The sequence below is a fragment of the Phytophthora ramorum genome (genome assembly GCF_020800215.1).
Source record: "Phytophthora ramorum isolate Pr-102 chromosome Unknown Phyram_PR-102_s0006, whole genome shotgun sequence".
Lineage (NCBI taxonomy): Eukaryota > Oomycota > Peronosporomycetes > Peronosporales > Peronosporaceae > Phytophthora > Phytophthora ramorum.
The window spans coordinates 2,599,848-2,625,270 of record NW_027150652.1 but is presented as its reverse complement, the minus strand read 5'-3'; the positions used below and the strand labels follow the sequence as shown (position 1 = coordinate 2,625,270).

The following is a 25,423-nucleotide window of genomic DNA, read 5'->3' as shown; positions in this document are numbered from 1 at the left end:
GCGGCGCTGAGTGGACGGTGCTGGCGCTGTCACAACAATGAACAAACATGAACATACCTTGCCAGGCGTCTTTCAAGTCAGAAACGCAGCGGCATGGCTGCTGTGTTCATCCAAGCAGAAAGCATAAAAGAGCGAGCAAAGTGAAAAGCGACGTACAACATCAGCGCGTCACGCGCTGATCGTTGCGTTTCAACCTGTTAAACCAGGGAGGCCACCTCGATTGAGAAACTTGTATTTTGTTCATTTCTTGCCTACGAGCGCGCCGCGGCCGACACTGCGATCGATGGTCGGCCGCAGCGGCTGGATAGAGACGCCTCTTGCTGCAGCTTCTTTCCGTGTGTGTGTGTTTCTGTGCGGCTACTGTTTATCACACGCTTGTCTCGCTCGCGACGTCTCCGGGCCAACCGAGCGCGAGCTTAGTGCAGGCCCTCGAGTCGGCTCTTGATCTTGCCAATGGCTTGCGCTGGGTTCAGCCCCTTCGGACATGTGCGCGTGCAGTTCATGATGGTGTGGCACTTGTACAACTTGAACGAATCGTCCAGCGCGCGCAGACGCTCCTCCGTCTTGTCGTCACGCGAGTCCTCGATCCAGCGGAACGCCTGCATCAGCACTGTAGCCAATAAAAACAATAAATCGTTAGATAACGGCTTGGTTTCCAGCAACTGAGCCAGCAATTGCAACATACCGGCAGGGCCAAGGTACTTGTCGGGGTTCCACCAGTAGCTCGGGCATGACGTGCTGCAGCACGCGCACAGGATACATTCGTACATGCCGTCGAGCTTCTTGCGGTCCTCGATGGACTGCAGGTGCTCGTGGTTAACGTCACTCGGCTTGTCCGAGTGCAGCCACGGCTTAATGGACGTGTACTGGTCGTAGAAGTTGTTCATGTCCGGCACGAGGTCGCGGATGACGAACATGTGCGGCAGCGGGTGGATGCTGGTCACCTCCTTGTTCTTCTTGATGGGGTTCAAACACGCCAGCGTGTTGCCGCCGTCGATGTTCATGGCGCACGAGCCGCAAATGCCCTCACGACACGAGCTGCACATAACAACAACAAGACACGTCAGCGCTGTGCCTCTCTAAGAGCCGCAATAAACGATCGTCGCACCGACGGAACGTGAGCGTCGGGTCCTGCTCGTTCTTGATCTTGATGAGGGCGTCCAGCACCATGGGACCACATCTATAGGACAGAACTGAATCGTTAGCCTCTCTCTCCTCGGCTCGTGTCCCCTCTCAGCGCCACGTACTCGTCCAGATCCACGGGGTACGTGCACTGGTAGGGCTTCTCCTTGGACTCGGGGTCCCATCGGTAGATCTTAAAGTACTTGATGTTCTACTCCAGCAGCAAAGTTAACGTCAGTGAAGACGCACCCCACACCACCAAAACCTCGACTGACTCTCCCCCTCTTCGTACCTTGGGCTTGGTCACCGGGGACTTGAGGTCCGGGCTGTAGGCTGGCACGCTAAAGGCGCGCAGCCCCGTGTTCGCCACGGGCTTTTGGATGGAACGTACGGCCGCCAGCATCGCTTCCTGCTTCTGAACACTTGCACTCGCGGTATCAACTCCACCGTTGGAATTCGAGACTGACGGCTCAGAGCAAAACGCAAGGCTTGCGGATCGTACGTTTAACCTCGTCGGCAGCAACTTATTTCTGAAGCGTACTTAGTAGGAGTTTTGAGAATAAACGGTAGTTGAGTAAGTATTCGGAATGTCACTTTCGATACCCTATGATAGTGACTTCGTATTCGATTGGTGGAGCCACCAATTCCGGAGGTCCACGCCACCTAACCACATCTGTACCACACCACCATGTAGCGGTCATTTCAAAACACTTGAAGTTGCGTCATACTCAAGACAAGAGGAACTCGGGTGGAGCGATGGCCAAGCGCTCGTCGACGCTCAAGCAGTTCCTGCTGCGCGTCCACCCGGACCACTTCCACAACATCCCCAAGGTGCGTCTCCTAGTCTTCTAGTCTCCTTCTCCCTATTATGACACTATATCGACCCCAGAATCTTGTGGTGATCAGGTCCACGATGAGAATCTGCAGTCCGTCAAGCTGCTGAACCAGTTTATAGACGAGCATTACGCGCCTCAAGGCGGTGGGAGCTCCATAGGCTGGAGAGGGCTTGGATCTCCAAGAGAGAAGGTCTATTTCAGCGTCATGGTGCCGTCGTTGAGTGTCAAGGCGACGGACAAAGAGGCAAAGAAGCTGAAGCGGTTCTCCATGGAGCTGGCGGCCAATATTGAGGCCAAGATGATCGCAGTGCTGAGGGAATGCGGCGTCGTAGTGCCCGAGAGTGAGGAAGAGGTGTCTGGTGCCGATTCTCAGCAGCGACGGACGAAGAAAATGGTGGAGAGGAGACGTGACGACTGGCAGAACGGATGGACACGTCCGAGTGGCATGGATTTCGGAGGGTTTACAATGGGAGAGATGTACGCCAAGGCCAACCGTGCAGCTGCGGCGTCGGCTTCTAGACGGAGGAAGAAACCTATTCAGACGTTGCAAGGTCTGCTGGAGTTTATGAGGGAAGATGAAACGATGGAGATGCAAGAGCGACGGCAAATTGCTTGGAACTCGATTCAGTCGGTAAGAGGCACGCTGAAGCGGGAGCTTGGATTGGAAGACATGATGTTTTCGTGCGGCTGGTCTACAATGCATTTGAACACGACTACCATGATCCTACTTCAGACGCTGCGCAAATATACGCGAGCGAACAAGCAGGGCCTCTTCACTCCGAAGGACTTTTTGCGTGGCGCGACGATTGATATAAGGTAGGTCGACTTCAGCCAGTGCTGCTTAATGTGTTCTTGTAGCGACGAGCTAACGCGTTCGTTTTGGTATGCAGTGCCAACCCATCTGGGATCGATTTCAGCAACGAGTATCGAATTGGGCTGAATCCGGCCGATGTCCCGGTGCAGTGGGTACAAGTTTTAGAGACCATCGATGCGAATATGGTGTTATTTATGAGGGCAGCGCGCGAGGGTTTGGCTTCGTTGCAGACGGATGCAACCGCTGCGCTAGGTGAAGCAAATATCTCTAGAGGGCACACGTGCTCGGCGCTCGGATATCGAACATTTTTGCAGAGCATGCGGCAGCGCGATGCTGATTACCGAGATAGCGAGCAAGGGTTGCTGGAGAAGTTCACGCTCGTTATCGAAGACGACTCATACGAGTGGAGGGTTTTGGAGACCGGCCAAGTGCGAGCGCCGTTCACCAGCTCGTATGGAGAAGCTGTCACGTTCCTCAGCAAAAGCCGAGCACAGATTCGCCATCAGCAAGAGGCACACAATGCCAATCTGGAAGCTTTCGCGTACATTTCCTCCCGCTGTGCAGATGCTATGCGTATGAAGGTCATCACGCACGACGAGGGGATCCCAGTGGCAGATGCCATCGCGGCGTGCGAAGAGCTGTTGAAATCTGTGGTCGGGTTGACTCCCCAGAGCTCCCGCGGCTCGATTCCGCACGAGATGGTGCGCTTCCTGGACACGTACACTCAAGGGCGATGCATGTGTGTTAGTCGCACGTATGGATTGGGGCAGGACGGGGTATTCATGCTTCCGGTCGACTGGTTCAAGTGGTGAACTTCAACTTCCTTTTGATAATCGATTCTGTAGCGACACAAATAACACTGCAAAATACTACTGCAAAATACTACCTGTAATATTTTTTTCAAGAAGGAAACGATCATGGAGGAAGAGATCCGCGAGCTCCGCCTTGAGCTCAAGGTTAGCTCCACTTGCATGCGAAATAAGCGGTACTAGTAGTGACTAGTGCTGTATGTGGGCAGGCTGCGCGGAGTGACGTGAAGCGATATGCGAGTTTTGCGCTGCGTCTGCAGCAGGAATTGGCTCGGGAGAAGCAAAAGCAGGAGGAACAGGACAAGGGCAAGTCCATTCTGGACGAGGAGGGCGCTCGCTTTCCTGTGTTCAATGAAAAATACACGGAACCATCGGGGACTTTTGTGTGGGACAAGAGGGTGGACAAGGCGAGGCAGGAGCACGTCGCCTGGAGTCGCAAGATCGATCTAGTCGTGCAGATGTTGGACGGACGAAATGGGGGCGAGAAAATGAGAGAAAAGCGCAGCAATCAGCTGGATGAAAGTGTTGAGAATGTGATACGAGAAATTGTGTCATTTCTACAGCAACAGAAACACTTCATAACGGAGCTTGGTCGCGAGAACATCAAGCTGCGCGATATGGTGCATGCCAGGCCGACCCGACGTGAGCTCGTGGTGCGTTGGAGTTGCATTTTTAAAGTATGTCATGGATGTAGAATGACTTATCGTGTGTTTTTTACAGACCTTACAGCTTGAAGTGGAACGATTGCAGTGGCATGTGCAGAAGTTGCGGATACGACCAAAGGATGCCAGTAATGTGCATGAACGGGAGAACGGATCAGTTGAGGGGGCAACTGGAAAGATGCCTTCCCTGTCAGAGAGAATCGTTGAAGAGAAGCTGCTGCAATCTCTGCGAGTGAGAACGGAGAGGTCAGTGACGCACCACGTGTATTTGAACGAAAAGCTACACTGCTTTCTCTCATTGGACTCCGCGGGTCTGGCTTCGAAACATCAACATTTGGCAGAAACCGCTGTATTGGAGCGTGTTGGTCGAATTTGTTCCGATATTGTGGCCTCGTGCTGCTACGTGTTGGAGGTTGACAACGTTGGTGAGCTACCTAGTCGCGTTGAAAAAGCTCGCCAACTCTCTCATGTGTCAACAAGTTATCAAGGATTCGTCGAGCGAATAGAAAAAGTTCTAAAACGCTTTGATAAGGTATACACATGGACGCCAACGATAGTGAATCACGCCAGTGATTGATGAATGTGTTGTTGTGCAGGATGCCTTCTACTCTATACGAGCAAATTCAACGGCGGAAACATTGTGCCACGAAGCCTTAGACCTGGTTAGCTGTCGCTCGAACTGGTTGTACTTGAAGATTTAATTTTGTTCTCACACAGATGCAACGTGCTTCAGATTCTATCTCATGTCAATGATGTATTGGTGGAGCTGGACGCACGCCGTGAGCAGATGAAGCCTCCTGGTTCTAAAGCCCACGAAATTCTACTCAAGAGCATGAAGCTTCTTCAAGTCGCGCGCATTGATGAACTAGCGCCAACTGTTCGGGTACGTGTGCGCTTGGAGTAAAACATGGCGCTCATACACTTACATATCGGTTTGCTCGCTTCAGTGCTTGATCGACAACATGAAAGCTGAACAGGAATTCCAGCGTGATCTACGAGAGTTGTTTGGACTGGACGAGGCTGCAACGAGGAAGCAGATCTTGAAGGTTGCTACCATACTGTTTGGTGAGCTCGGGTTTCTGACGGGCAACGCCCCCTTCAGACGAAATTCCACAACACCGCCAAGGCATCCGCACGAATCATCCCGTTCCAAGTGACTACATCATTAAAAATCACTCCACTTCGAATCTGTCTAGTTTGCAGCAAGCTCTATCGCTCTAGCTTCCGTGTAAGCTGTGTGCAAGATGTCAACGACCTCCGCAGTGTTCTCCAGCAGGAAGGCAAGTGAGATTTTTTCAGCCCTATCTTCAAACTGCACTTGCAATGCCCGTCCGATAATCTTGTCACTCGGGTAGAGTTCCAGTGACTGCTGGGCTTTCGCGTGCATCACTTTTGGCTTCTTACCTAGAGAAACTGCAGTCTCCACATCCACAATCGATCGTCTGAACTTCCGCCAAATATGCCACGCCGACTTAACGTGCTCCTTCGCAACTCGGTCTCGAATTTCCTCCTTTGCACAATCACCCTCCATCCCAAGCCATTGAAGCACACAACGCCTTTCATACCGTCTAGCAAACAAACAGACCTGTTTTTCCTTGGTCTTCTCGTCTTCTTTCTCTTTGTTTTGCCGCTTTTCCAGACAAAAGAACCATTTCTTCGCCGTTGTCGCGTGTGGAAATGACACAAACACCTCTGCGCGGTCAAAACCCACGCGCAACCCCGTCTTCTCCATGATGTCGACGTACGCCAATCCCGACGGGTACACCTGAAAAACCGCTCGCGATTTGTGATGCCCCGACAACTGCTTCAAAAGCGACGCAAAGCAGATCTCCAGTCCCTTCGGTTGCAACCATTGCAGCATGGAGACCCCAATTGCAGCATCCAGCACGCCGTCCCGAATCGGGAGCTTCTGTGCAGCATTGCCACAGTAAAAGTCCGCACAGGCTTGCGTCTCTTGCTCCTCTTTTGGTGCCAATAACAGCATCGATGCACTGATGTCGAACGCCAATGTGAACACCGGCAGTTTCCTCTCTTGGAACCAAATTTGGGCTGCCTGAGTGCTGAGTCCAGAGCCTGCACCCAAGTCTAACAGGAAAAAGACATCGTCACCAGCTCTGGACTGTGTCAATTCCTCGGACTCCACTTGCAGAAGCTCCAGAGCGTGGCGCGTCAGGTCTTTCTGGATGCTGGCATTGGCGGCTGTGGTGTAGACGCTGGACTGCTTCTCGCTGTAGAAATCTTGCGCTGCAGCAGACAGCGGCGTCGCCAGGGCATTGCTACGCTCTTCCGGTCGCTGCCTCGTAAACGGCATCGTCCACCAATAGAAGATGTAGCCATCGTGAAATATAGCCAATGTAATAAATTAGTACAGTAGGTTTCAGCTTAAATAGAGTCCACTTCCCGCTTAGGTGGACACTCGGAAGATCGTTTGGTCGCTGGGAGATTGATCATTCGTGTCTTCGATGTCACGTGCTGTGGTTGTGTCGTCGTGCCCGGAGCGATGAGAGCTTGAGCGCCGACGACTTCGCCAGTCGCTTCGGAAGAGCAGCATGATGCCGACGATGGGCGAGACGCACACTAGCACTGCAGCTCCAGCCCCTACACCACCGATGAATGCACCCAGAGCTACAAGTCCTAAAGCCAGCACGATGGGCGCGAGCAAAACATAGCCAGAGACGCAGAAGCAAGTCGTGAATGCTTGTCGGAACGTGAGGCGGGCGTTGGCTGTGCACGGAAGAAAGCAGCAGCACAGGATGCTAAACACCACAGCAATCACGAATGCAGGCGGGCCGAAAATCACGAAGAAGAGCACGCGCATGATCATGCCAATGCCCTTTTGGGTAGCGCCTTGCCCTTCGATGTCCGCCATCTGATTGCCTGCGCATCCACCGACATTCCACCACTGTAACAGCAGCAGCACAAGTTCACACACACAACAAGGAATGGTTAGCTTGTCATCAGCGCGTTGACGATTCCTGGGTGCAGTACCTGGAAATGCTCCGGAAAGACACTATCGTCGATGATCTTGAGGCAAATCCAGCAGAAGCTCGTACTGCACACTACGCACTTCATCTGATTGCAGCCGCCAGTCTTCTCCACGTTGTTCTGGCACCCAGGACATGGTTTCGAGATCTTGCTGATCAGAGCATTATTGAGTTTCTCCACCGCGATCATTTTCTTGTCGTACTCGGCACAGGTACGTCCTTGATGGGCGCTACTGTGTACAAAGCAGAACTCGCGCTCGCAGGCCTCACACACGCACTCCGGTTGGTCACTTCCTGCGCAGATCTGAGAGTGGTCGCAATACGGACACTGGCGCGCGAGTTCGTGCTCCTTGTTGAACTTAAATGTGTTGTACTTCTGCCAAACCTCGTCCGACACAAGCGACTGGATATCATCCACCGCGATCTCCGCTTTACACGCTGTTTTATCTTCCCCCTTCTCGTAGAAGCACTTCGGGTACACCTGCCCCTCTTTAACCTTGAATTCCAAGTAGTTCCTCATGCACATTTCACAGAAAGTGTGGCCGCAGATAGACAACGCGTACGACGTATTCACCGGCGCATAATCGTAGCAAATCTGACACAGGAACGTCTCCTCCATGGAAAGCCCCAAGTAACTTGCCATTGACCGCAGCAAACTCGGAACGGAGTGGCCTAAGCTGTTGCTCTCCTGTCTCCTGTACGTCAACGACAACGATAAGCTCTCTCTCTCAACCTTCTCTTCCTCCACACTAATAGATGAAGACTGCAGACTAGAAGCCGCTGCAGCCAATGACATCTCGTCACTATCCCCCATATCGAACTCGCTCATGCTCATGCGAGACAACGGCACCGAGTGGCCACGATCTCTGCTACTGGCGCGCGTCAAGGCCCCCAACGTGCGTCCTGAGGCGGCCCGCACCAGTCTCGACATGTGGTCCCAACTGCTTCGTCGTGTGTCCTCCATAGTGGCCAGCACTTCGTTCTCCATGATGGGGATAGACCCTCGTCTCGGTTCGGACTCTCGCTGGTCGTCTGCGTCTCCAATTGGGAGACGGAACTCACCAATGGATGCAGCTGCAGACGACGCTCGGGTGCGTGACACACGACCATCACTCTCCACGGGTAACGCCGCGATCTGATTCTCCATAGCTGCCAAGAGCGAAGCCATGTGCGCGGCCCACGCCTCAGGCGCGTCCTGCTGCTCGAGCTGCTGCTGGCGGCGCAACTGGTGCAGACGCCAGCGCCAGCGCATGCGCTCGTCCTCACCGGAGAAGGCTCGCAGATCGCGCAGGGAGCCGTAGAGCTCCGCCAGGTGCGCGGCGCGGTCGCGGGTCGCGGCAGCGGGCTGCATTATTGCCTTACTGGCGGAATATGGAGCTGCTGGCTCCACGCGCGAGATGATTGGCTGAAATTGCGATAAGTGAATGGCTACCACTTCAACTTCAGAAAGCGAAATGTTAGGATCCATCACAAAGTGATGAAAAGTGACCAAGTCGTTAGGATTTCTCGTTTGTATCGTTTTCACTGTCGAAGTTGATTTTGTGGACCATGCCAGCGGTTCTCCTTGTGAATCAAGCTCGCTCCTGCTTCACGGTAGAAAGCTGAATTCCAAACGTGGTGACGTTGGCTCTCACCTGAAAGGTGCATGGCGATGGCGTGGGTGGGCTGTAGAGGAATTGTTCACAGGTGTGGCTCTGCTCGTTTTCCACGCGCTGAGCGTTGTCGTAGCCGTCAATGGGGCCTTCTCTGTTGTACTTCTACTTGCTGGTTTGGCGCTAATGTCAGTGGTAACTTTGACCGCTTGACTGCTCTTGACGCCCTGGGGTTGCTTGCTGTTAACCGTGTGCATCGGAGGCGCTGTGGTGTATATCGTGGAGGGGGCTTGCAACGCGCTAGTACTTTTGGTGCTGATTTATCTGCTTGCGGTTCTATTCGTCTTGGCGTATTGTGGACGATGCTGGTTTATATCGCAAATGTCATAATGGACTAGGGCAGACGCTTGTCTAGCGAACAATCCGGAAGGGAAGCTATTGGCACCACGGATTCGTTTCGTGGTGACACTTGTAATTGGCTGGCTGAGCCATGCTTTTGCCTGACCTTGACGACATGATGTGGGGGGCTCGATCGGGAAATGACAAGAGTGCAGTCATTCTCTACTTCGCCGTGCCCAAGGTCGCACTGAGTGCCGTGATTGTCATATTGGTCGCGGTCCAGCCTGTTGCCGCCTTCCTCAGCGGCACGGACGCCCCCTTCCTTGCCAACCTCGCCATGTTCGGCAAGAGCCCGAGCCTGTTTGTTGTCGTTGTGTCCTGCTGCTGGTTGATTGGTGTCGCTGGTCTGCTCAAGGTGGCGAGAAGTGGAGTGAAGCGTACAAAATCTGGTGGCAACTTGGTCAGCTCTATGGTCTTCGGTCTCTGAATACACCAACGGCGTTCATTTCATTCGCGATTGTTTGATCACTTATTGCGACTTGCACGGCAACATGATGGGCAGCTTGACGTCTGCTCTCTTCGGCGAACGTTCTGTGCCCGCTGGAGAAATCAGGTCGGATACCTTTCAGTCGCCAATGGCAGAGCAGACCTCGTCGACTGCTTTCGCGCTGCAGCCGCCTCCATGACCCATCCAACAAGACCAGACGCGTCGTTTCTCTCAGTTCCTGATTAGCTCCGAATCAATCACTCCAAGTTTCGAAGCAGAATGCAGGTCGGCAGACCCATGGACGATAACCTTCGTCGGTTCCCACTCACTCGAGTAGCCATCGCGCCCGTGTCTGGCGGCTTCGGGTCTTCGTACCAGCGCCCCACCAAGAGCGTCGGCAAGATGGAGGAAGTCCGTCTCGACGTCATGCCACACTGCACCATGTGCGGAATTCCAGTCCGGCCGAATACCGTCAAGACGATGAACAAGCTCCTGTGCCAAGGTTGTCGCCGCCGCGAGTTCCAGAGACAAGGAAGTGTGGAGGACATCCGTCCAGCGTCGCCTATGGCTGGCAAGCCCAAGATGCTGAACCCTGTCAAGAGTGATGGTCGTGTGCACCCGTCGTGGACGACGGAGACGGAAGTGGAGAGCGAACCGGAGACTTCCGAGCTCTCGGCTGAGCACTCACACTTGCTCCGCGTCAAGAACGCGGACGACGCCGGGTCGTTCCGCAGTATGGAGGTGCTTACCTGCTTCCGCTCACAAGTGCACCGTGGACTTCGACTGCTGCTGAAGGCGGCGACTGCCGAGACGTGGCACATGTGGTGGGCGATCCTCCTCTCGATGCTGCTGATGCCGACGATCCTGACTCTGATGGTGGTGGCTGGCGTGGGCTTCCTCGTGCTGTCCGCGTGGGTGGCCATTGCATGTGTCGTGGTGTATCCGATCGCGTACATCAACCCACGACTGTATACCTACGCCATGGACTCGTAAAGCGTGCTCCCGGACGCAGGGCTTGAGGTATAAAGGCCCATTCGTCCTAGTTTCGTACGACAGTTTTCCTTGGCAGCTTGTGTGTAAATTCATGTACTTTTACTCGTTTTTATCGCTCCGCTGTCCCGTTCATCCGTTTCTATTATAACAAAGTTTCCGCTCGTCGTTGCGGGTTGGTACATTAAGTCGGCTGCTACATGTAGTAGACCGCACAAATATGAAGACAGGGTCTCCCAGTTTAGTTCGATAACTCTCAGTCATGATGAACGGATCGACCTCAGTTCAAGATGAAAAATTTGTTAAACGCTGGAGCATGCTGCTTTCCAACTCCTGGCTTGTGGTGTCGACATCACCCCATCTGATAGGAAGGCGACTTGGGTTCACGAAATTGATTGATAGCTACATTCAACTGACGCCATATTTCTCTGCGCAATGCCGACGGGACCTCACTTTCAAAACTCTCTGCTCACCGCAACATTCGTCCAGCAAGCTAATCGAAATATGAGATTCAAGACAAATATCGAGCCTTCCCCGGATCCGATGCAGAAACTCATGGCAACATCTCCGGACAATGAAAATGACAGCTCGCGATCAAGATACCGCCGTGTGAAAACGTTCTCCAAGCGAGTGAGTGCACTACTGGTATTCCACTTGTTGAACGTTGTAGTGAGCATCGGCGGCGTTATTTCCGTGGCGCTACTGCTTGGCAGCGTGGTGTTGATGCCATGTTGGTTTGCAGCATTGATGGTCGTTGTGCTTGCGATGAGCCTGGTTCACGCGGTGCAGCTTATTTCGCCTAAGTGTTTGTTGTACTTCAGCTACGTGGTGCTGACGGGGGTTTACATTGTTTCGTTGTCGGTGAATGCGTACGTGACGCTGGGGCCGTACGTACTCTTGGGTGTTGGCACCGTTGGAGTGAGCTTGTTTTTTATATCGACATTCACCATGACGTATCTACTGAAAGCTGACGTTTACCTTGCCGACTTCGTCAATCCTAACTCGAAAAACGACACCAGTGCTCTCGATCCTGAAAAGTGCATGGACCGATTCATAATGTCTGAATCGACCGATACCAGCTTTCTCCTACCACACCTCCGCATGACCCGTCGGTTGCGGGTAGTTGCTCTCTATTTTACCGTGTTCAAGATCGTAGTAGGTGTGCTGAGTGCAGCCGTGGTTTTATTTACTGTGATTCAGCCTGCACTATTGATTTTCAGCAACGAAGATGCGCTATTCTTTGCTAGCCGAGTGAACAACGACGTCGAGTATGTGATCTTGATGGTTTCGATCTGGATTACTGGAGCAGTTGGAATGCCAATGGTGGCAGCAGCGTCCGCGAAGCTGACATCCTGTATCTGCACAGACTCGGGAACTGATATCGGCGAATCACTGAAGCAGCAAGACACTGAAGCTGCAATTCCAGAGACCCCCGAGCTCGAATCAAGCGCGATATGCTTTACCGAAATCGAGTCGGCACCACCCGTCGTGTCTTCAGCTTCGTTGTAGTGAGATATAATATATCACTACGTTGAGTTTCTGCGTCATTTATTCATCCTCGTTTCCTTACTGTTGTTCACCTGGTTGCCAATTCGGTAGCAAACCACCAAATACTGTTGATAGAACCCCCCCCCCCCCCCCCCCCCCCCCCCGCTCCTTGTCATGCATCGTTTTTTTCACCGAGGACCTAAATGCAATTTGTTTTGCTGCAATCGAGCCGAAGACACTTGTGGCTCAAAAGCAAGCTCGGATACATTTTCTACGAATCAAAAGACCACAATATTCACTGGAAGCGAAGATGCTCATCAGCGGTCCGGCGGAGTGGAGCGCGGCGTTGCTCGCGACGGGCGTCAAAGCAAACCTGCTACATGATGGTGCGATCACCTGCGGTCCCTTTACTTCGTTGAGATCGCTCAACTTATGTTTGCTGATGGTAGGATACAACCCGGAGCTGCAAGTGTCGGCGATGCCGCTTGGCCCGACCGTAGCCATCACACGCTATGCAGACGCCGAAGCAACTCCGGGTTTTGCACGAGGCGTCTTGGACCAGCCGGCTGGCTCATTGCTGCTGCATGAAGATGCCTCGAAAACTGTGAGTGACTGACTATAGTGTCTGCTATTGAGGAAGGATTTCCAATGTCGTCTGCCACTCGTCTTTAGGAGACTTCAACGCCCTGCTATCGACTGGTGTCATGGTCTCGAGGGTCGGCAGAGAAGTGTCTGTTAGCGATCGCTTCGACGATTCACGTGGAGGTTTGGGAGGTCACCGTGGCAAGGTTTGGCTCAGTTTTGGTGTTGGTGTTTAGTACTGATGGCGAAGTTTGCTTGACTGGCTTGTGCAACTACCATTGATGTAGTGACATCTCCGCAGTTTTGAAGGGGTCCGTTGATATTCATCATTTGCAAGGCCTGGCCTGGAACCCGTGCAGTGATAATCTTCTGGTAGGCATTGCACGGATCTACGTGTTTGTGAATCTGAGGTCTCTCACATTGCGATTTCGGTGCCCAGATCGTCTCCAAGACCGATGTTCAGTTGATCAATGCGTCGCAGCCAACTCTGTCACGGCGTACAATTTACACAGATAGCAGCACTCGCCATGCCTTTGGAGCGTGCTCATGGAGCCCGTGCGGCTTACAGTTGTCGTTGTGCGTGGATGGATTACTTTGCTGGGGCAACGCAATGCAAGAATTTTTACCTTACTAACGTTTTTGTGTTATTCTCTCACAGAGCGCAGAATCACATCCTCCACTGCTTCGGCTGGACGAGCGTGAGCTCTTCACTCACTGATCCCCCAAGACACAACCAAATCGATGCCAGCAGTTCCCTGAATGGTAGCAACGGTTTGCGGTTGGACATCGGAATGGGCAGTGTTGGTCCTATCGCTGCTGTTTCTCGTTTATCTCCAACTATTTGCATCCTCACAACAGATACAAAAGTGATCCTCGAAGACATTTCTCGTGCGAGTTCGGGAATTTCAACGCTGAACTCTGAAATCAGGAAAACAATCGGAACCAGGTCCACATCAAGCTTATTGCTTGGCTCTGAAAGCACTCAACATCTCACTATTCGAGAAGAAGCCGAGGAATCGTCCAGTGGCATCATTAATCTGATGTCTATGCGCGTCTCCTCCAGCTCTGCTCGGAGCTCGCTGCAAATTTTAAACCACGTCGAAGTACGTACTTGCAGGTCACTAGGAGAACTTTCCTCTTTGCTGACATGGCTACATGTACTTGTGTGTGTGTGTGTGTGTGTGCCAATTGTGCAGGATACCATATCCCAGGAAAATGCTCCCCATGAAAAACCGCGCTCCCACGTCGTAATTGTCGAATACAAGGCGGGGCAATGGGGCGTCATTTCAATCCTCGATCTGCCCCACTTGACCTCTCCAGACATCCTCATTGTTCAGGATATGCGTGCAATTATTGGAAGCTCCCTGTCATCACGTCTACTTGTTGCGCACTTGGATGTGTCCGACCGCATGGAGTGGACGGTATCTCTGTCAGGTGAACTGGTAAGGCCTCTCGGCGCAATTCTACCTCAGAACCATGTTCATCTAACCACAAGGCTGTGTGCATGCTCCAACCTTTTATATATCCAGGAACTGCCGTCAACGCACTTGTGCAGAGGAATCTACCTCGCAGAGAGGTCTCCGTTCGTGGACGTCGCCTCCACGGAGAAGTGCAAGCGCGCGACATTCTTCCACGCTGGTGCCAACCTCCAGCCGCAGCCAATCTTCCTGTCCAAGTTCAAGGTGCCTCGACGCTCACGGCCCAGATCCACTGCCAAACCAGCTGAAATCGTCCCCGCAGTTACTACCGATCAGACGTCGAAGAGCTCCGTCGATGCCGTCCCCAGCAGCAGTGAGAGCAAGGACCTGCTGGAGCTCATCCTCGTAAAAATGTCGGCTATGCAGACGCAGCTGAACGCGCGCTTCGACGACGTGGACAAGGAGTTGCAGCAGTTAACAGCTCGTGTCGAGCACATGGAGCGCAACGTCGGAACATGCGCCACGTGAGCTTTGCCCTGGTTGCAATCAAGGAATGATGGTAGTAGTATCCGCCAGAGGTAGCCATCTTACCCACATCCTCATACAAACTTCAAGCTAAAATAACGAATCCCCGTGATTCTCGATCGTTCGTTGTGTAAAGCTGGTGTGGCGCTTGCCCGTCCGCACGGTGGATCGTCAGAATCAAAACCGACACCAAGAAGCGAAGACAGAAGACACTATGGGCCGCTCCCGTTCTTCCCGCCCTGCCGCCCGCCCGGCCCCTCGCCGCGCCCCCGCTCCGGCCCAGCCGCGTCGTTCGGCTCCCGCCCCTGCCCGCACCCAGGCCGCGCCCCCTCCGGCTCATCAGAGCAGCAGCAGCGGCGGCGGCATGATGAGCGGCCTCATGGGCACGGTGGCCCAGGGCATGGCTTTCGGCACAGGCAGCGCCATCGCGCACCGCGCCGTGGGAGCCGTAGCCGGCTCGTTCTCGGGCGGCTCGGACGCCCCGCAGGAGCAGGAGGCCGCCCCCGCCGCGCAGGACCACCAGACCGCGCAGCCGCCGCAGCAGAACCAGTGCGGCGCCGACCAGAAGTCCTTCCTGGAGTGCCTGAACAACAACAGCAACGACATCAGCTCGTGCCAGTTCTACCTTGACCAGTTCAAGCAGTGCCAGATGCAGCAGCAGAGCACCTTCATGTAAGGACGAGCCTTTCAAGGGACCAACGATGACGAGGAGAGTTTTGCTCTGTCGGACGCTGCAAAGCTCTTATTGGCGTCCTTGACTGAAGACAGAGGAAGAGTTTTTGCCAGCTGAGATACAGCGAATGCTAGACTACGAGATAAATACATGAACTGTCCGTGCAAAAAGCACGAGCTCACAATTATCTTACGCACTAGAGTTGCCTTGTGGTGCGTGGTGTAAGTGTTAGCTGTCGAGTACTGTCCGTTTCAGTGCCTGAGAACGTCACGGGCCGATCGCGCGCTTCCTCAATTGCCGGATCATCATTTCCTGCTACACCGGTAAACACTGTGCTGTGCCCACGTGAACAGACCTGCCTGAAATTTGAATGCCCGACGCATTGATCTCGCCGCGACGAGGTCCAGCACCGGCATGAGCCTTCAGCTGCAAATTGCAGCGTGTCCATGATGAAATAGCAATGTACATGCGCTTGCTTACACGGATGAGTCAAAGTCAATCGTCAATGCACCAAGCCCAGCCAAAGCAACGGCCAAGATTCTTGGGTTTTTCAGATGCCACTGAGTGAGTAGCGAGGCGCTGCAACACACCAACACCGTCATGCCTCGACAACGGACCTCCTCTTCAACAGTGTTGCCGGCAATTCCTGGCGGCAGTTCTCGACGGAGAACAATCGACTCTTCCAAAGGACGTTTCCCTCCATCACTACGCAATCATAAAGCGCAAAGGTCGAGGTGGACTATTATAGCCCCCGAACGGTACTCTCCCCATCGAGTTTCTTCGTGCAGAAGCCCCGCACGCATCGTTCTCTGCGGGGGCGAACCTCACTCACCATTCTCGTACGTCACCATGTTTCAATGCGCTTTGGTCGATTCCACCCAAATCCAATAAAACCTAGCGTCGTTGAACCTCGATTACACTAGAAGATTGTAGGCGGCATACGCGCACCCAGATAGTTCGCGTCTGCTCTTATAGAGGGAGGTCGCGGGCGCTCTGCTCCACCCGTTTGCGGCTTTTTCTCTGCTGTGTTCCCCCGCGTTTCCTTCTCGCGGTTGGCTTTCGAGCCTGAGCGCCATTTCCTCTTTTGGATAAAGGGAGAAGCCGAGAGAAAGCCGCCGCTACCCCGCACCCCAGCAGCAACCATGGTACGCCGCGGCGATCCAATAAACACAGCATGAAGCATCAGAGACTGATGTATCTTTTCCATGTCCTTCCCCCTCCCTCCTCTTTAGGTGAACTTCACGGTCGACCAGATGCGTGAGATCATGGACTACACGAAGAACATTCGTAACATGTCCGTGATTGCTCACGTGGACCACGGCAAGTCGACGCTGACCGACTCGCTCGTGTCCAAGGCCGGTATTATCTCCGCCAAGCACGCCGGTGAGGCCCGTTTCACGGACACGCGCGCCGACGAGCAGGAGCGATGCATTACCATCAAGTCGACCGGTATCTCCATGTTCTTCGAGTACGACATGGACGCCGGTGAGGCCGCCACGGCGGCCGCTCTCGCTAACGAGACGGCCGAGGAGACCGCCGCCGAAGCCGCGAAGGAGGGTGTACAGATCTCGAAGAACTCGTACCTGATCAACCTGATCGACTCGCCTGGTCACGTTGACTTTTCGTCCGAGGTGACGGCTGCTCTGCGTGTCACGGACGGTGCTCTGGTCGTGGTGGACTGCATTGAGGGCGTCTGCGTGCAGACCGAGACGGTGCTGCGCCAGTCGATCAGCGAGCGCGTCAAGCCCGTGCTCATGGTGAACAAGGTGGACCGCGCTCTGCTCGAGCTGCACCTTGAGCCGGAGGACTGCTACCAGTCGTTCACCCGTGCTATTGAGACGGTGAACGTCGTCATTGCCACGTACTTCGACGAGAAGCTGGGAGACGTCCAGGTGTACCCCGAGAAGGGCACGGTCGCCTTCGGTTCGGGACTTCACCAGTGGGGTTTCACCCTGAAGAAGTTCGCCCGCCTCTACTCGAAGAAGTTCGGCATTGCTGAGGACAAGATGATGCAGAAGCTGTGGGGCGACTGGTACTTCGACGCCGCCAACAAGAAGTGGACGAGCAAGAACAACGCGGAGGGCTCGCTCAAGCGCGCTTTCTGTCAGTTCATCATGGACCCCATCATCAAGATGTTCGACGCCATCATGAACGACAAGAAGTCCAAGTACGAGAAGATGATGAAGGCCGTGGGCGTGGAGCTCAAGACCGAGGAGAAGGAGCTGACGGGCAAGCCCCTGCTCAAGCGTGTCATGCAGCGCTGGCTGCCGGCCGCCGACGCCGTCCTTGAGATGATTGTGGTGCACCTGCCGTCCCCCATCACGGCGCAGCGCTACCGTGTGGACACCCTGTACGAGGGCCCCCAGGACGATGAGTGCGCTGAGGCTATCCGCAAGTGCGACGTCAACGGTCCTCTGGTCATGTACGTGTCCAAGATGGTGCCGACCTCGGACAAGGGCCGTTTCTACGCCTTCGGCCGTGTGTTCGCCGGTAAGATCGCCACCGGCCAGAAGGTGCGCATGCTCGGCCCCAACTACGTGCCCGGCAAGAAGACGGACCTGTGGGTCAAGAACATCCAGCGTACGGTCATCATGATGGGCCGTTACGTCGAGCAGACCCCCGACATCCCGGCCGGTAACACGTGCGCCCTGGTGGGTGTGGACCAGTACCTGCTGAAGTCTGGTACGATCACCACGTCCGAGACGGGCCACACGATCCGTACCATGAAGTTCTCCGTGTCGCCCGTTGTGCGTGTGGCCGTTGAGCCCAAGACCGCTTCGGACCTGCCCAAGCTTGTGGAGGGCATGAAGCGTCTGTCCAAGTCTGACCCCATGGTCCTGTGTTACACGGAGGAGTCGGGCGAGCACATTATCGCCGGTGCCGGCGAGCTCCACCTTGAGATCTGTCTGAAGGATCTGCAGGAGGAGTTCATGGGCACGGAGGTCAAGATCTCGGAGCCTGTTGTGTCGTACCGTGAGACGATCACGGGCAACTCGTCCAAGACGTGTCTGTCCAAGTCGCCTAACAAGCACAACCGTCTGTTCTGCGAGGCCCTGCCTCTGGGCGACGAGCTGACCGCTGAGATTGAGGACCAGAAGCAGGAGGTGAGCCCCCGTTACGACTTCAAGCTTCGTGGCCGTTACCTTGCTGACGAGCACGGCTGGGACGTGACTGACGCCCGTAAGATCTGGGGCTACGGCCCGGACGGCACGGGTGCCAACCTGTTCGTGGACGCCACCAAGGGTGTGTCGTACCTGAACGAGATCAAGGAGTCCGTGCTTGGCGGATTCAACTGGGCCACCAAGGACGGTGTGCTTTGCGAGGAGACCGTGCGCGGCATGCGCGTGAACCTGCTGGATGTGGTGCTCCACGCTGATGCTATTCACCGTGGTATGGGCCAGATCCTGCCCACCACCCGCCGTGTGGTGTACGCTTGCCAGCTTGTGTCGGAGCCTGCTCTGATGGAGCCTATCTTCCTGGTGGACATCCAGGTGCCCCAGGACGCCGTTGGTGGCGTGTACGGTGTGCTGACCCGTCGTCGTGGCCACGTCTTCGCCGAGGAGCAGCGCCCGGGTACCCCGATGATGCAGCTGAAGGCTTACCTGCCTGTCAACGAGTCGTTCGGTTTCACCGCCGACCTGCGTCAGGCTACGGGCGGCAAGGCCTTCCCGCAGTGCGTGTTCGACCACTACCAGGCCATCCAGGGTGACCCCACGGACACCAGCAACATGGCCGGCAAGCTGGTGAACGGCGTGCGTGTCCGCAAGGGTCTGTCCCCGGACGTGCCCCCTCTTGACCGTTTCTACGACCGTCTGTAAGGCGTTTAGCTCGAGCGGGATCTTCTGTCGTGGTGCAGCCCTGTGCCTTTGGCGCGGGCGAGTCTCATGAGTGTAGATTTGTTTCGGCTTTACGGCTCGGTTTAACATCGTAGTTGAATGGAGGTGCCTCTTTTTATATCGATCTCGTTGCCTCTGTGTGTACCAAAGTTTGTCATTGTGCGCTGGCTGTGCTTAGCCGAGCGCTACACATTGTGGTACAAGAAACACACCGAATTTGCAGCTCCCCCTTGCAAATCTGGCGAGTCATGCCTATCAAGAAGGACACTTGAAGTTGCACGAAACGGTCATGTAATCGCTTTGCACCGGATACTTTCCGGTGGGCGTCTCCAGGTTTTTAGTGCGGCAACGACAATGCTCGCCCGGGTGACCCGATACAGTCCATCGAGGCGGCAGCGTTGCTGCAGGCGGATCGAAGCGCCCCCTATTGTGGCCGAAGCAATGATGAAGTGCCGCCGGGCGTCTAGTGAAATTGGCGCAGGAACTTCAACCAGGTGCAGTCGACAGCATCCCACAGCATCTCCAGCGGCAAGTGTAAACCGCAACGCTTACGTCGTAAGTTGCAACCCCCTGAAGCCGGTCCTTTGCCGTGCTGCACTGTCGCCGGCCAAGAAGGGGATTTGCCTCCCCAGCACTTGTAAACCGCAGAGCTTACGAAATGCCCATCGGTCTTCACGCGACGAGCGCTGACTGCTGCCCTACAAGTGCATGTACATTGAAGTTCGGTCCGCCATTGCGTTTCAAGGCTGGCGCTTTCAAAGCGTGTCAATCAACAGCGAAGACACTTCGGCAGCCGTGGTTGAAGTTGCTGCCAACTGGGACGAGGAGCTCCACCCGACCGCGGCGGAACTGCTCATTCTGCATTTTGCTCGCTCGCTGCCACCTCGCAAGCCCCGGTCCTTTGCCATGCAGCGCCAGCTCCTGCGTCAAGCTCCCCGCGTCAAGGCCAGCGCCTTCGCCGTCAAGTCGGCCACGACCGTCGCCAAGGCCTCGCCGCTTATCCTGTCGCGCAACTTCTCCACGCCCGTGCCAGTCAAGCAGACCAACCTGCTCATCAACAACAAGTTTGTGCCGTCCATCTCGGGCAAGACCTTTGAGACGTTCAACCCCGCCACGGAGGACAAGATCACGGACGTCGCCGAGGCTGGCACTGCCGACATTGACGCCGCTGTAGTCGCAGCCCGTGAGGCCTTCAACGGTCCGTGGCGCACCATGGCCCCCGCGGACCGTGGCCGCCTCATCCACAAGCTCGCCGATCTCATTGAGGAGAACATCGACGAGCTCGCCGCGCTCGAGGCGCTCGACAACGGCAAGCCGTGCTCTGAGGCCAAGGCGGCCGACCTCGGCCTCGTGCTCAAGACCTACCGCTACTACGCCGGCTGGCCCGACAAGATCCACGGTGCCGTCATCCCCATTTCGGGCCCGTACCTGTGCTACAGCAAGGCTGAGCCCGTCGGTGTGTGCGCGCAGATCATCCCGTGGAACTTCCCGCTGCTCATGATGGCGTGGAAGCTGGGCCCTGCTCTCGCTGCCGGCAACACCATTGTGCTCAAGCCCGCTGAGCAGACGCCGCTGTCAGCTCTGCGTGTCGGTGAACTCATTGTGGAGGCTGGCTTCCCCAAGGGCGTGGTGAACATTGTGCCGGGTGTGGGCCCCACTGCTGGCCGCCACCTCGCACAGCACCCGGATGTCGACAAGGTCGCCTTCACGGGCTCCACTGAGGTGGGCTACCAGATCATGCGCACCTCGCACGTGAGCAACCTCAAGCGTATCACCCTGGAGCTGGGCGGCAAGTCGGCCAACATCATCCTGGACGATGCTGATATCGACCTCGCCATCCAGCAGTCGCAGCTGGGGCTGTTCCTGAACCAGGGCCAATGCTGCATTGCCGGCACGCGCGTATACGTGCAGGAAGGCATCTACGACGAGTTCGTCAAGCGCACGGTGGAGGCTGCTAGTGCTCGTGTGGTGGGCGACCCGTTCGACCCCAAGACCCAGCAGGGCTCGCAGATTGACGAGACCCAGTTCGAGAAGATCCTGGGCTACATTGACGAGGGTGTGAAGGAGGGCGCCCGCCTGCTGACCGGCGGCAAGCGCGTCGGCAACAAGGGCTGGTTCATTGAGCCTACCGTGTTTGCGGACGTGACGGACGACATGACCATCGCTCGCGAGGAGATCTTCGGCCCCGTCATGTCCATTCTCAAGTTCAAGACCATCGATGAGGTGATCGACCGCGCCAACGACTCGGTCTACGGCCTCGGTGCCGGTGTCGTGACGAGTAACATCGACAACGCCATCAAGATCTCCAACGGTATCCGCACGGGTACCGTGTACGTGAACTGCTACGACGTGTTTGATGCCAACACGCCGTTCGGCGGCTTCAAGGACTCGGGTATTGGGCGCGAGAACGGCGAGCTGGGTCTGCGCAACTATCTGGAGCACAAGACTGTGATCATCAAGCGCCCGGACGACTCGATGCCTTAAGTATGTTTTCAAGTCAAGTCGAAAGTGTATAAGTGGTGTCCCCTTTGTCGCTGCACTGCTAAAACTACTAATAGTCGTTGAGTCTCTAAAAAAAAAAAACGCGGAAACTTGCACGACGTGCACCAGGAGCGAACGCGGTCCCTCCTCCAGTCGGAGAAATTCCACTTGCCCAGTACTCCACCAGCCAGTTCGTCCCCACCCACCCCCAGTACGTTGGCGCGCTCGCAAGTGTGCCAACAGCGGAAAACGTCGCTCTCGCCACCGTTCGGATGTACACTCCATCACGACGCGTCATACCGAATGCCTACAGAACTGGGAAGTACGCTGCCCAAGAAACGCCGTTGGCGGACTAACCCCATCAGAGAAGTCCCAGCTTCGCAAGCGATACCAGAAAAGGGAGAGAATTACCCAACGGCATCGAAGCACGGGACACGCCTGCAGCACGATCGACTCCATCGTCCACGCCCAGCCCAATCAAGACGAGTCGAAGTTCAAGTAAACCCTATCGGTGGACCCCATGCGTTTCGTGGTGGAAATGCTGAAACGAGGTCTTAAGCATCACACAAACCCAATCGCTCAAGAACATCGCAAAGATGATGGGGGTCGACCGTAGAGTATTTTGACCGCATGGAGCAGGACATACTGTGTAGTAGACTACAAACTACAGTTGTAGACTACTGGTTTTCTCGCGACCAAGCTGCACCTCAGAAGCTCATTGATTTGCTCGACGGCGCAGAGACCTCAGTAGATATCGCTATGTTTATTTTGACGCATCCTGAACTGACAGACGCTATCATCCGTGCCTCTAAGCGTGTCACGGTTCGTGTTATCACTGATTGTGTGACTCAAATTGATCAGCGAGCCAGCGTAACCTCACCCCATCTTCCCGCGCTACATCTGAAGATCTGAGTGAAGCTGGGGAGGAAGGGGTGAAATGCTCCATTGGAGCATGGCATTTGGAGTGGCTCGAATGTACCAAGACAGGGAGTACACCCCCTGTCTTGTACACTGTGCACTGGTATTGTTAGTGCAGAAGACAAAGCGCATGATTCGCTCTGGTCCGTGCATCTCAAGATCGCTCCGTTACAATAACCTAGATGAACGAAAACTCAGCTGAGCCAAAACCTTCCGGATGTCCAAGCGAATGGAGGGTTTACGAATATGATTGCATGTACTAAGTAGCCACGGATCAGACGCGCCCAGAATGTAAGCTTCGCCATCATGAGGCTGGCTGGGTGGTTCGCCGGCTCCAGACGGGATTCTTCATTCTCCAAACTGCGCCGCGCCGACAAAAGCTTCAAGACTTTTCTTCTCCCTTCGCCTGTCGTCATGATGCACAAGTGCTTGCTTTTGCTCGTGGTCACGCTCGCCTTTCTTTCGAGCGGTGACGCTCTCTCGCCACCCACAGTTGGTTCCAAGTTGTCGAAGTTGGCTTCCCTAGACATGGATCAGGCTACCCATACGAACGTCGACGGCAAACGCCTGCTCCGAGCCAATGGCGAGGAGGAAGACAACTCTGCCAACGAGGAAAGAGGGGTATCGGGGGCTACTGAGAAATTCAAGGCGTGGACTCAAAGCTCCGTGAAGTGGGCTAGAAACTCAAAACTGGGCCAAATGCTGGCAAAGCAGTTCCAGAAAGTGATCCAGTACAGAAGAGACTGGAAGGTTTCTGGGCTGATCAAGAAGGGCTACTCGGATATGGTTTTGCTTCAGAACAAGGTCACTCCTGATGAATTTTTCAAGGCTAAGGGTCTCAGCGCGAACCTGAAGGATCAGGCAAGTAAGTCAGCACTCTGGGAAAAAAATCCCGGCCTGAGAGAGTACTTTTCGTACAAAACCTTCTGGGACGGCAAGCAGCTATTGTAGTCTAGCGAAACGTAATGGAGTGCGGTTCGAATTCTTAATCGTTTTCAATTGAAAATTGCTTTCGTGCACGCAGTCCCCAAAGCATCCACTTGATCCACACAGCATCCAGGACATCTTAAACTGTCCCCGCACCTCTTAACCTGCCTTATCCCAAAATCCGTACCGTAAGCCACAAAAGTATCCGGACACTGAATTGACTTGGGAAAGCGTAAGTCCCGCATGCCAACGGTGCACTCCTATTGGCTAATATTAGCTACAAACAGACAGGAGCTGACAGTACTAGAGTGCTCGTGTTATTGTGCCTTTCAGGTAAAATTGCCAATCTGACCTAAAAGGTAAGTCCTAAGCAAGAGGGGTTAGGTGTATAGGTAGGATTTGCCAAGTTGCCACCGCAGATTTAGTGGCTGGGGCACGACAAAATACATATTTACCCAATCAAATCATATTATTTTCGCGAGTATCATCCAATGAATGTAAAAAAAAAGTCTTACGAAAGACTTTCGATTTGAGCTAAAGAGTACCTTTTTACAAACTAAAGAAACCGAATGGCCACAATCCACCGGCCATTTCGTCCTACGTAAGGTCTCCCCTAGCATTATCCAAACGTCTATGGGCTACTCAACCGATATCCGCCGGCGTGGCATTGTTTTACAGTATGTATACAACATTGAAATTACTGTTGTGTCTGAGGTTCTAGGAGTTTCCGCCCGAAGTCTTCGCCGTTGGTACCTGCTTTCAAGACGACAGGAAATGTCGACGACAATTTGGCTTCTGTCGGGCTAAGCAAGAGTGTACAAGCCAGTAACCCAGTCTGCATTCTTAAATCTCAATTTGTTTTAGGTCATATTTCACCACTGAGCGGGTGGGAGGCCGCCACACCCACGACACACAAGCGGTTGGAGTGCATGTGCACGTAATGAACAGTCCTGCTTTTCAAATTAGGGTTAAGGCAATTTTTAGTGATCATCACCAGGTCAGTTAGGAGAGCTTTCGTAAGACCTCTCTCCTACGTAGGACCTTAAAACGGAAGGCGTTTTGGCAGAAAGGTACAATACATGATGACGCGCTGGATGCGATGAGCACGAAATACTCTATTTCCAAGCGTAACTGGACGTGCTCATGTTTGTTCATGAGTGCGCGCTTGCTGCCATGCCGGCACGTCTTCTACCGCAGAAAAGCGTTGGACACGGAAACGGTAACCCCGACTCAACTATTGAACCCTTAGGGATTGCTTTCATCTGTTAGATCGTCGATCGAGTGTGAAAAACTCCGCGTATCCCAAATCGTTTGCAGTCCACCGGGTGTAACCGCAGCCAATCGCCCCTGGGACTCGAATCGAAAGTATCGCGAGGCGTTGCCTATTGCAAGTCAGATATGCGATACTATGGCGGGGCTTGGTATGGCGCAGTATCACGAGGCGGTGGCGTACACGCAGGATATGGCACGTCAGATCAAGAAGGGTGAATTCAGCAGGACTTCAAACTCGCTACTGTCTGTTTCTGTGAGAAAGTCGGGGGTTGCTAGCGAACATGTTTCTACCGAGGCTGATGATCACCACATCGAGCTACAATCCGACTCGTCACAACAATCTGCTCAACTCTTGTCAACTCAAGTGGCGGCTGACCAATTGTCTGCACAAGTCCCTCTCACTCGAGCGAATCGTGAAACCAGTCGGGAAATCCTTCGGGGGAAATTGGTGTACAGTTGTGACACGAAGTGTTCCTGGTTTTTCTGTGACGCACCGCCGTCGCGACTCTGGTCTAAACTTTCGAGCATGGATACTATTGGATGAAATGGAGAATGTGACTCGGCTGTACCCGTGCGACACGGGTGACGTATGGAGTGCGACTGATTTATGGAAAGATCTTACGCCTAACCACAGATGGGCCCAACTGGCTGGAAGTGTGTATCCTGGA

At 54.4% G+C, this 25,423-nt stretch overlaps 12 protein-coding genes across 12 annotated transcripts; 9 read left to right on the top strand and 3 right to left on the bottom strand.

Moving 5' to 3' along the window:
- Nucleotides 1–416: 416 nt before the first annotated feature.
- Nucleotides 417–1,525, bottom strand: KRP23_7675 (Succinate dehydrogenase [ubiquinone] iron-sulfur subunit; the record flags this gene model as incomplete). The annotated part of the gene is made up of 5 exons (XM_067893021.1): nucleotides 417–610; nucleotides 686–1,038; nucleotides 1,109–1,180; nucleotides 1,248–1,333; nucleotides 1,415–1,525. 5 exons carry the CDS (start codon nucleotides 1,523–1,525, stop codon nucleotides 417–419), a joined length of 816 nt encoding a protein of 271 aa, XP_067744844.1.
- A 353-nt stretch (nucleotides 1,526–1,878) lies between these two features.
- KRP23_7674 (uncharacterized protein) lies at nucleotides 1,879–3,584 on the top strand (the record flags this gene model as incomplete). Its single annotated transcript, XM_067893019.1, has 3 exons — nucleotides 1,879–1,953; nucleotides 2,029–2,774; nucleotides 2,849–3,584. The coding sequence occupies 3 exons, from the start codon at nucleotides 1,879–1,881 to the stop codon at nucleotides 3,582–3,584; spliced, it is 1,557 nt and encodes a 518-aa protein (XP_067744843.1).
- Nucleotides 3,585–3,689: 105 nt separating this feature from the next.
- On the top strand, nucleotides 3,690–5,400 carry KRP23_7673 (uncharacterized protein; the record flags this gene model as incomplete). Its single annotated transcript, XM_067893018.1, has 6 exons — nucleotides 3,690–3,728; nucleotides 3,791–4,234; nucleotides 4,302–4,775; nucleotides 4,840–4,905; nucleotides 4,977–5,126; nucleotides 5,191–5,400. 6 exons carry the CDS (start codon nucleotides 3,690–3,692, stop codon nucleotides 5,398–5,400), a joined length of 1,383 nt encoding a protein of 460 aa, XP_067744842.1.
- A 35-nt stretch (nucleotides 5,401–5,435) lies between these two features.
- On the bottom strand, nucleotides 5,436–6,554 carry KRP23_7672 (18S rRNA (guanine-N(7))-methyltransferase RID2; the record flags this gene model as incomplete). Its single annotated transcript, XM_067893017.1, has 1 exon — nucleotides 5,436–6,554. One exon carries the CDS (start codon nucleotides 6,552–6,554, stop codon nucleotides 5,436–5,438), a length of 1,119 nt encoding a protein of 372 aa, XP_067744841.1.
- A 93-nt stretch (nucleotides 6,555–6,647) lies between these two features.
- On the bottom strand, nucleotides 6,648–8,578 carry KRP23_7671 (uncharacterized protein; the record flags this gene model as incomplete). Its single annotated transcript, XM_067893016.1, has 2 exons — nucleotides 6,648–7,145; nucleotides 7,232–8,578. The coding sequence occupies 2 exons, from the start codon at nucleotides 8,576–8,578 to the stop codon at nucleotides 6,648–6,650; spliced, it is 1,845 nt and encodes a 614-aa protein (XP_067744840.1).
- A 755-nt stretch (nucleotides 8,579–9,333) lies between these two features.
- KRP23_7670 (uncharacterized protein) lies at nucleotides 9,334–9,645 on the top strand (the record flags this gene model as incomplete). The annotated part of the gene is made up of 1 exon (XM_067893015.1): nucleotides 9,334–9,645. The coding sequence occupies one exon, from the start codon at nucleotides 9,334–9,336 to the stop codon at nucleotides 9,643–9,645; it is 312 nt and encodes a 103-aa protein (XP_067744839.1).
- Nucleotides 9,646–9,924: 279 nt separating this feature from the next.
- Nucleotides 9,925–10,638, top strand: KRP23_7669 (uncharacterized protein; the record flags this gene model as incomplete). The annotated part of the gene is made up of 1 exon (XM_067893014.1): nucleotides 9,925–10,638. The coding sequence occupies one exon, from the start codon at nucleotides 9,925–9,927 to the stop codon at nucleotides 10,636–10,638; it is 714 nt and encodes a 237-aa protein (XP_067744838.1).
- Nucleotides 10,639–12,433: 1,795 nt separating this feature from the next.
- KRP23_7668 (uncharacterized protein) lies at nucleotides 12,434–14,651 on the top strand (the record flags this gene model as incomplete). The annotated part of the gene is made up of 8 exons (XM_067893013.1): nucleotides 12,434–12,509; nucleotides 12,573–12,727; nucleotides 12,796–12,911; nucleotides 12,993–13,077; nucleotides 13,145–13,281; nucleotides 13,364–13,808; nucleotides 13,902–14,147; nucleotides 14,235–14,651. The coding sequence occupies 8 exons, from the start codon at nucleotides 12,434–12,436 to the stop codon at nucleotides 14,649–14,651; spliced, it is 1,677 nt and encodes a 558-aa protein (XP_067744837.1).
- A 211-nt stretch (nucleotides 14,652–14,862) lies between these two features.
- Nucleotides 14,863–15,324, top strand: KRP23_7667 (Mitochondrial intermembrane space cysteine motif-containing protein MIX17; the record flags this gene model as incomplete). Its single annotated transcript, XM_067893012.1, has 1 exon — nucleotides 14,863–15,324. One exon carries the CDS (start codon nucleotides 14,863–14,865, stop codon nucleotides 15,322–15,324), a length of 462 nt encoding a protein of 153 aa, XP_067744836.1.
- A 1,139-nt stretch (nucleotides 15,325–16,463) lies between these two features.
- KRP23_7666 (Elongation factor 2) lies at nucleotides 16,464–19,139 on the top strand (the record flags this gene model as incomplete). Its single annotated transcript, XM_067893011.1, has 2 exons — nucleotides 16,464–16,466; nucleotides 16,554–19,139. 2 exons carry the CDS (start codon nucleotides 16,464–16,466, stop codon nucleotides 19,137–19,139), a joined length of 2,589 nt encoding a protein of 862 aa, XP_067744835.1.
- Nucleotides 19,140–19,865: 726 nt separating this feature from the next.
- On the top strand, nucleotides 19,866–21,641 carry KRP23_7665 (Aldehyde dehydrogenase, mitochondrial; the record flags this gene model as incomplete). Its single annotated transcript, XM_067893010.1, has 1 exon — nucleotides 19,866–21,641. The coding sequence occupies one exon, from the start codon at nucleotides 19,866–19,868 to the stop codon at nucleotides 21,639–21,641; it is 1,776 nt and encodes a 591-aa protein (XP_067744834.1).
- A 1,329-nt stretch (nucleotides 21,642–22,970) lies between these two features.
- Nucleotides 22,971–23,507, top strand: KRP23_7664 (RxLR effector protein 207; the record flags this gene model as incomplete). Its single annotated transcript, XM_067893008.1, has 1 exon — nucleotides 22,971–23,507. One exon carries the CDS (start codon nucleotides 22,971–22,973, stop codon nucleotides 23,505–23,507), a length of 537 nt encoding a protein of 178 aa, XP_067744833.1.
- Between the last annotated feature and the right edge of the window lie 1,916 nt (nucleotides 23,508–25,423).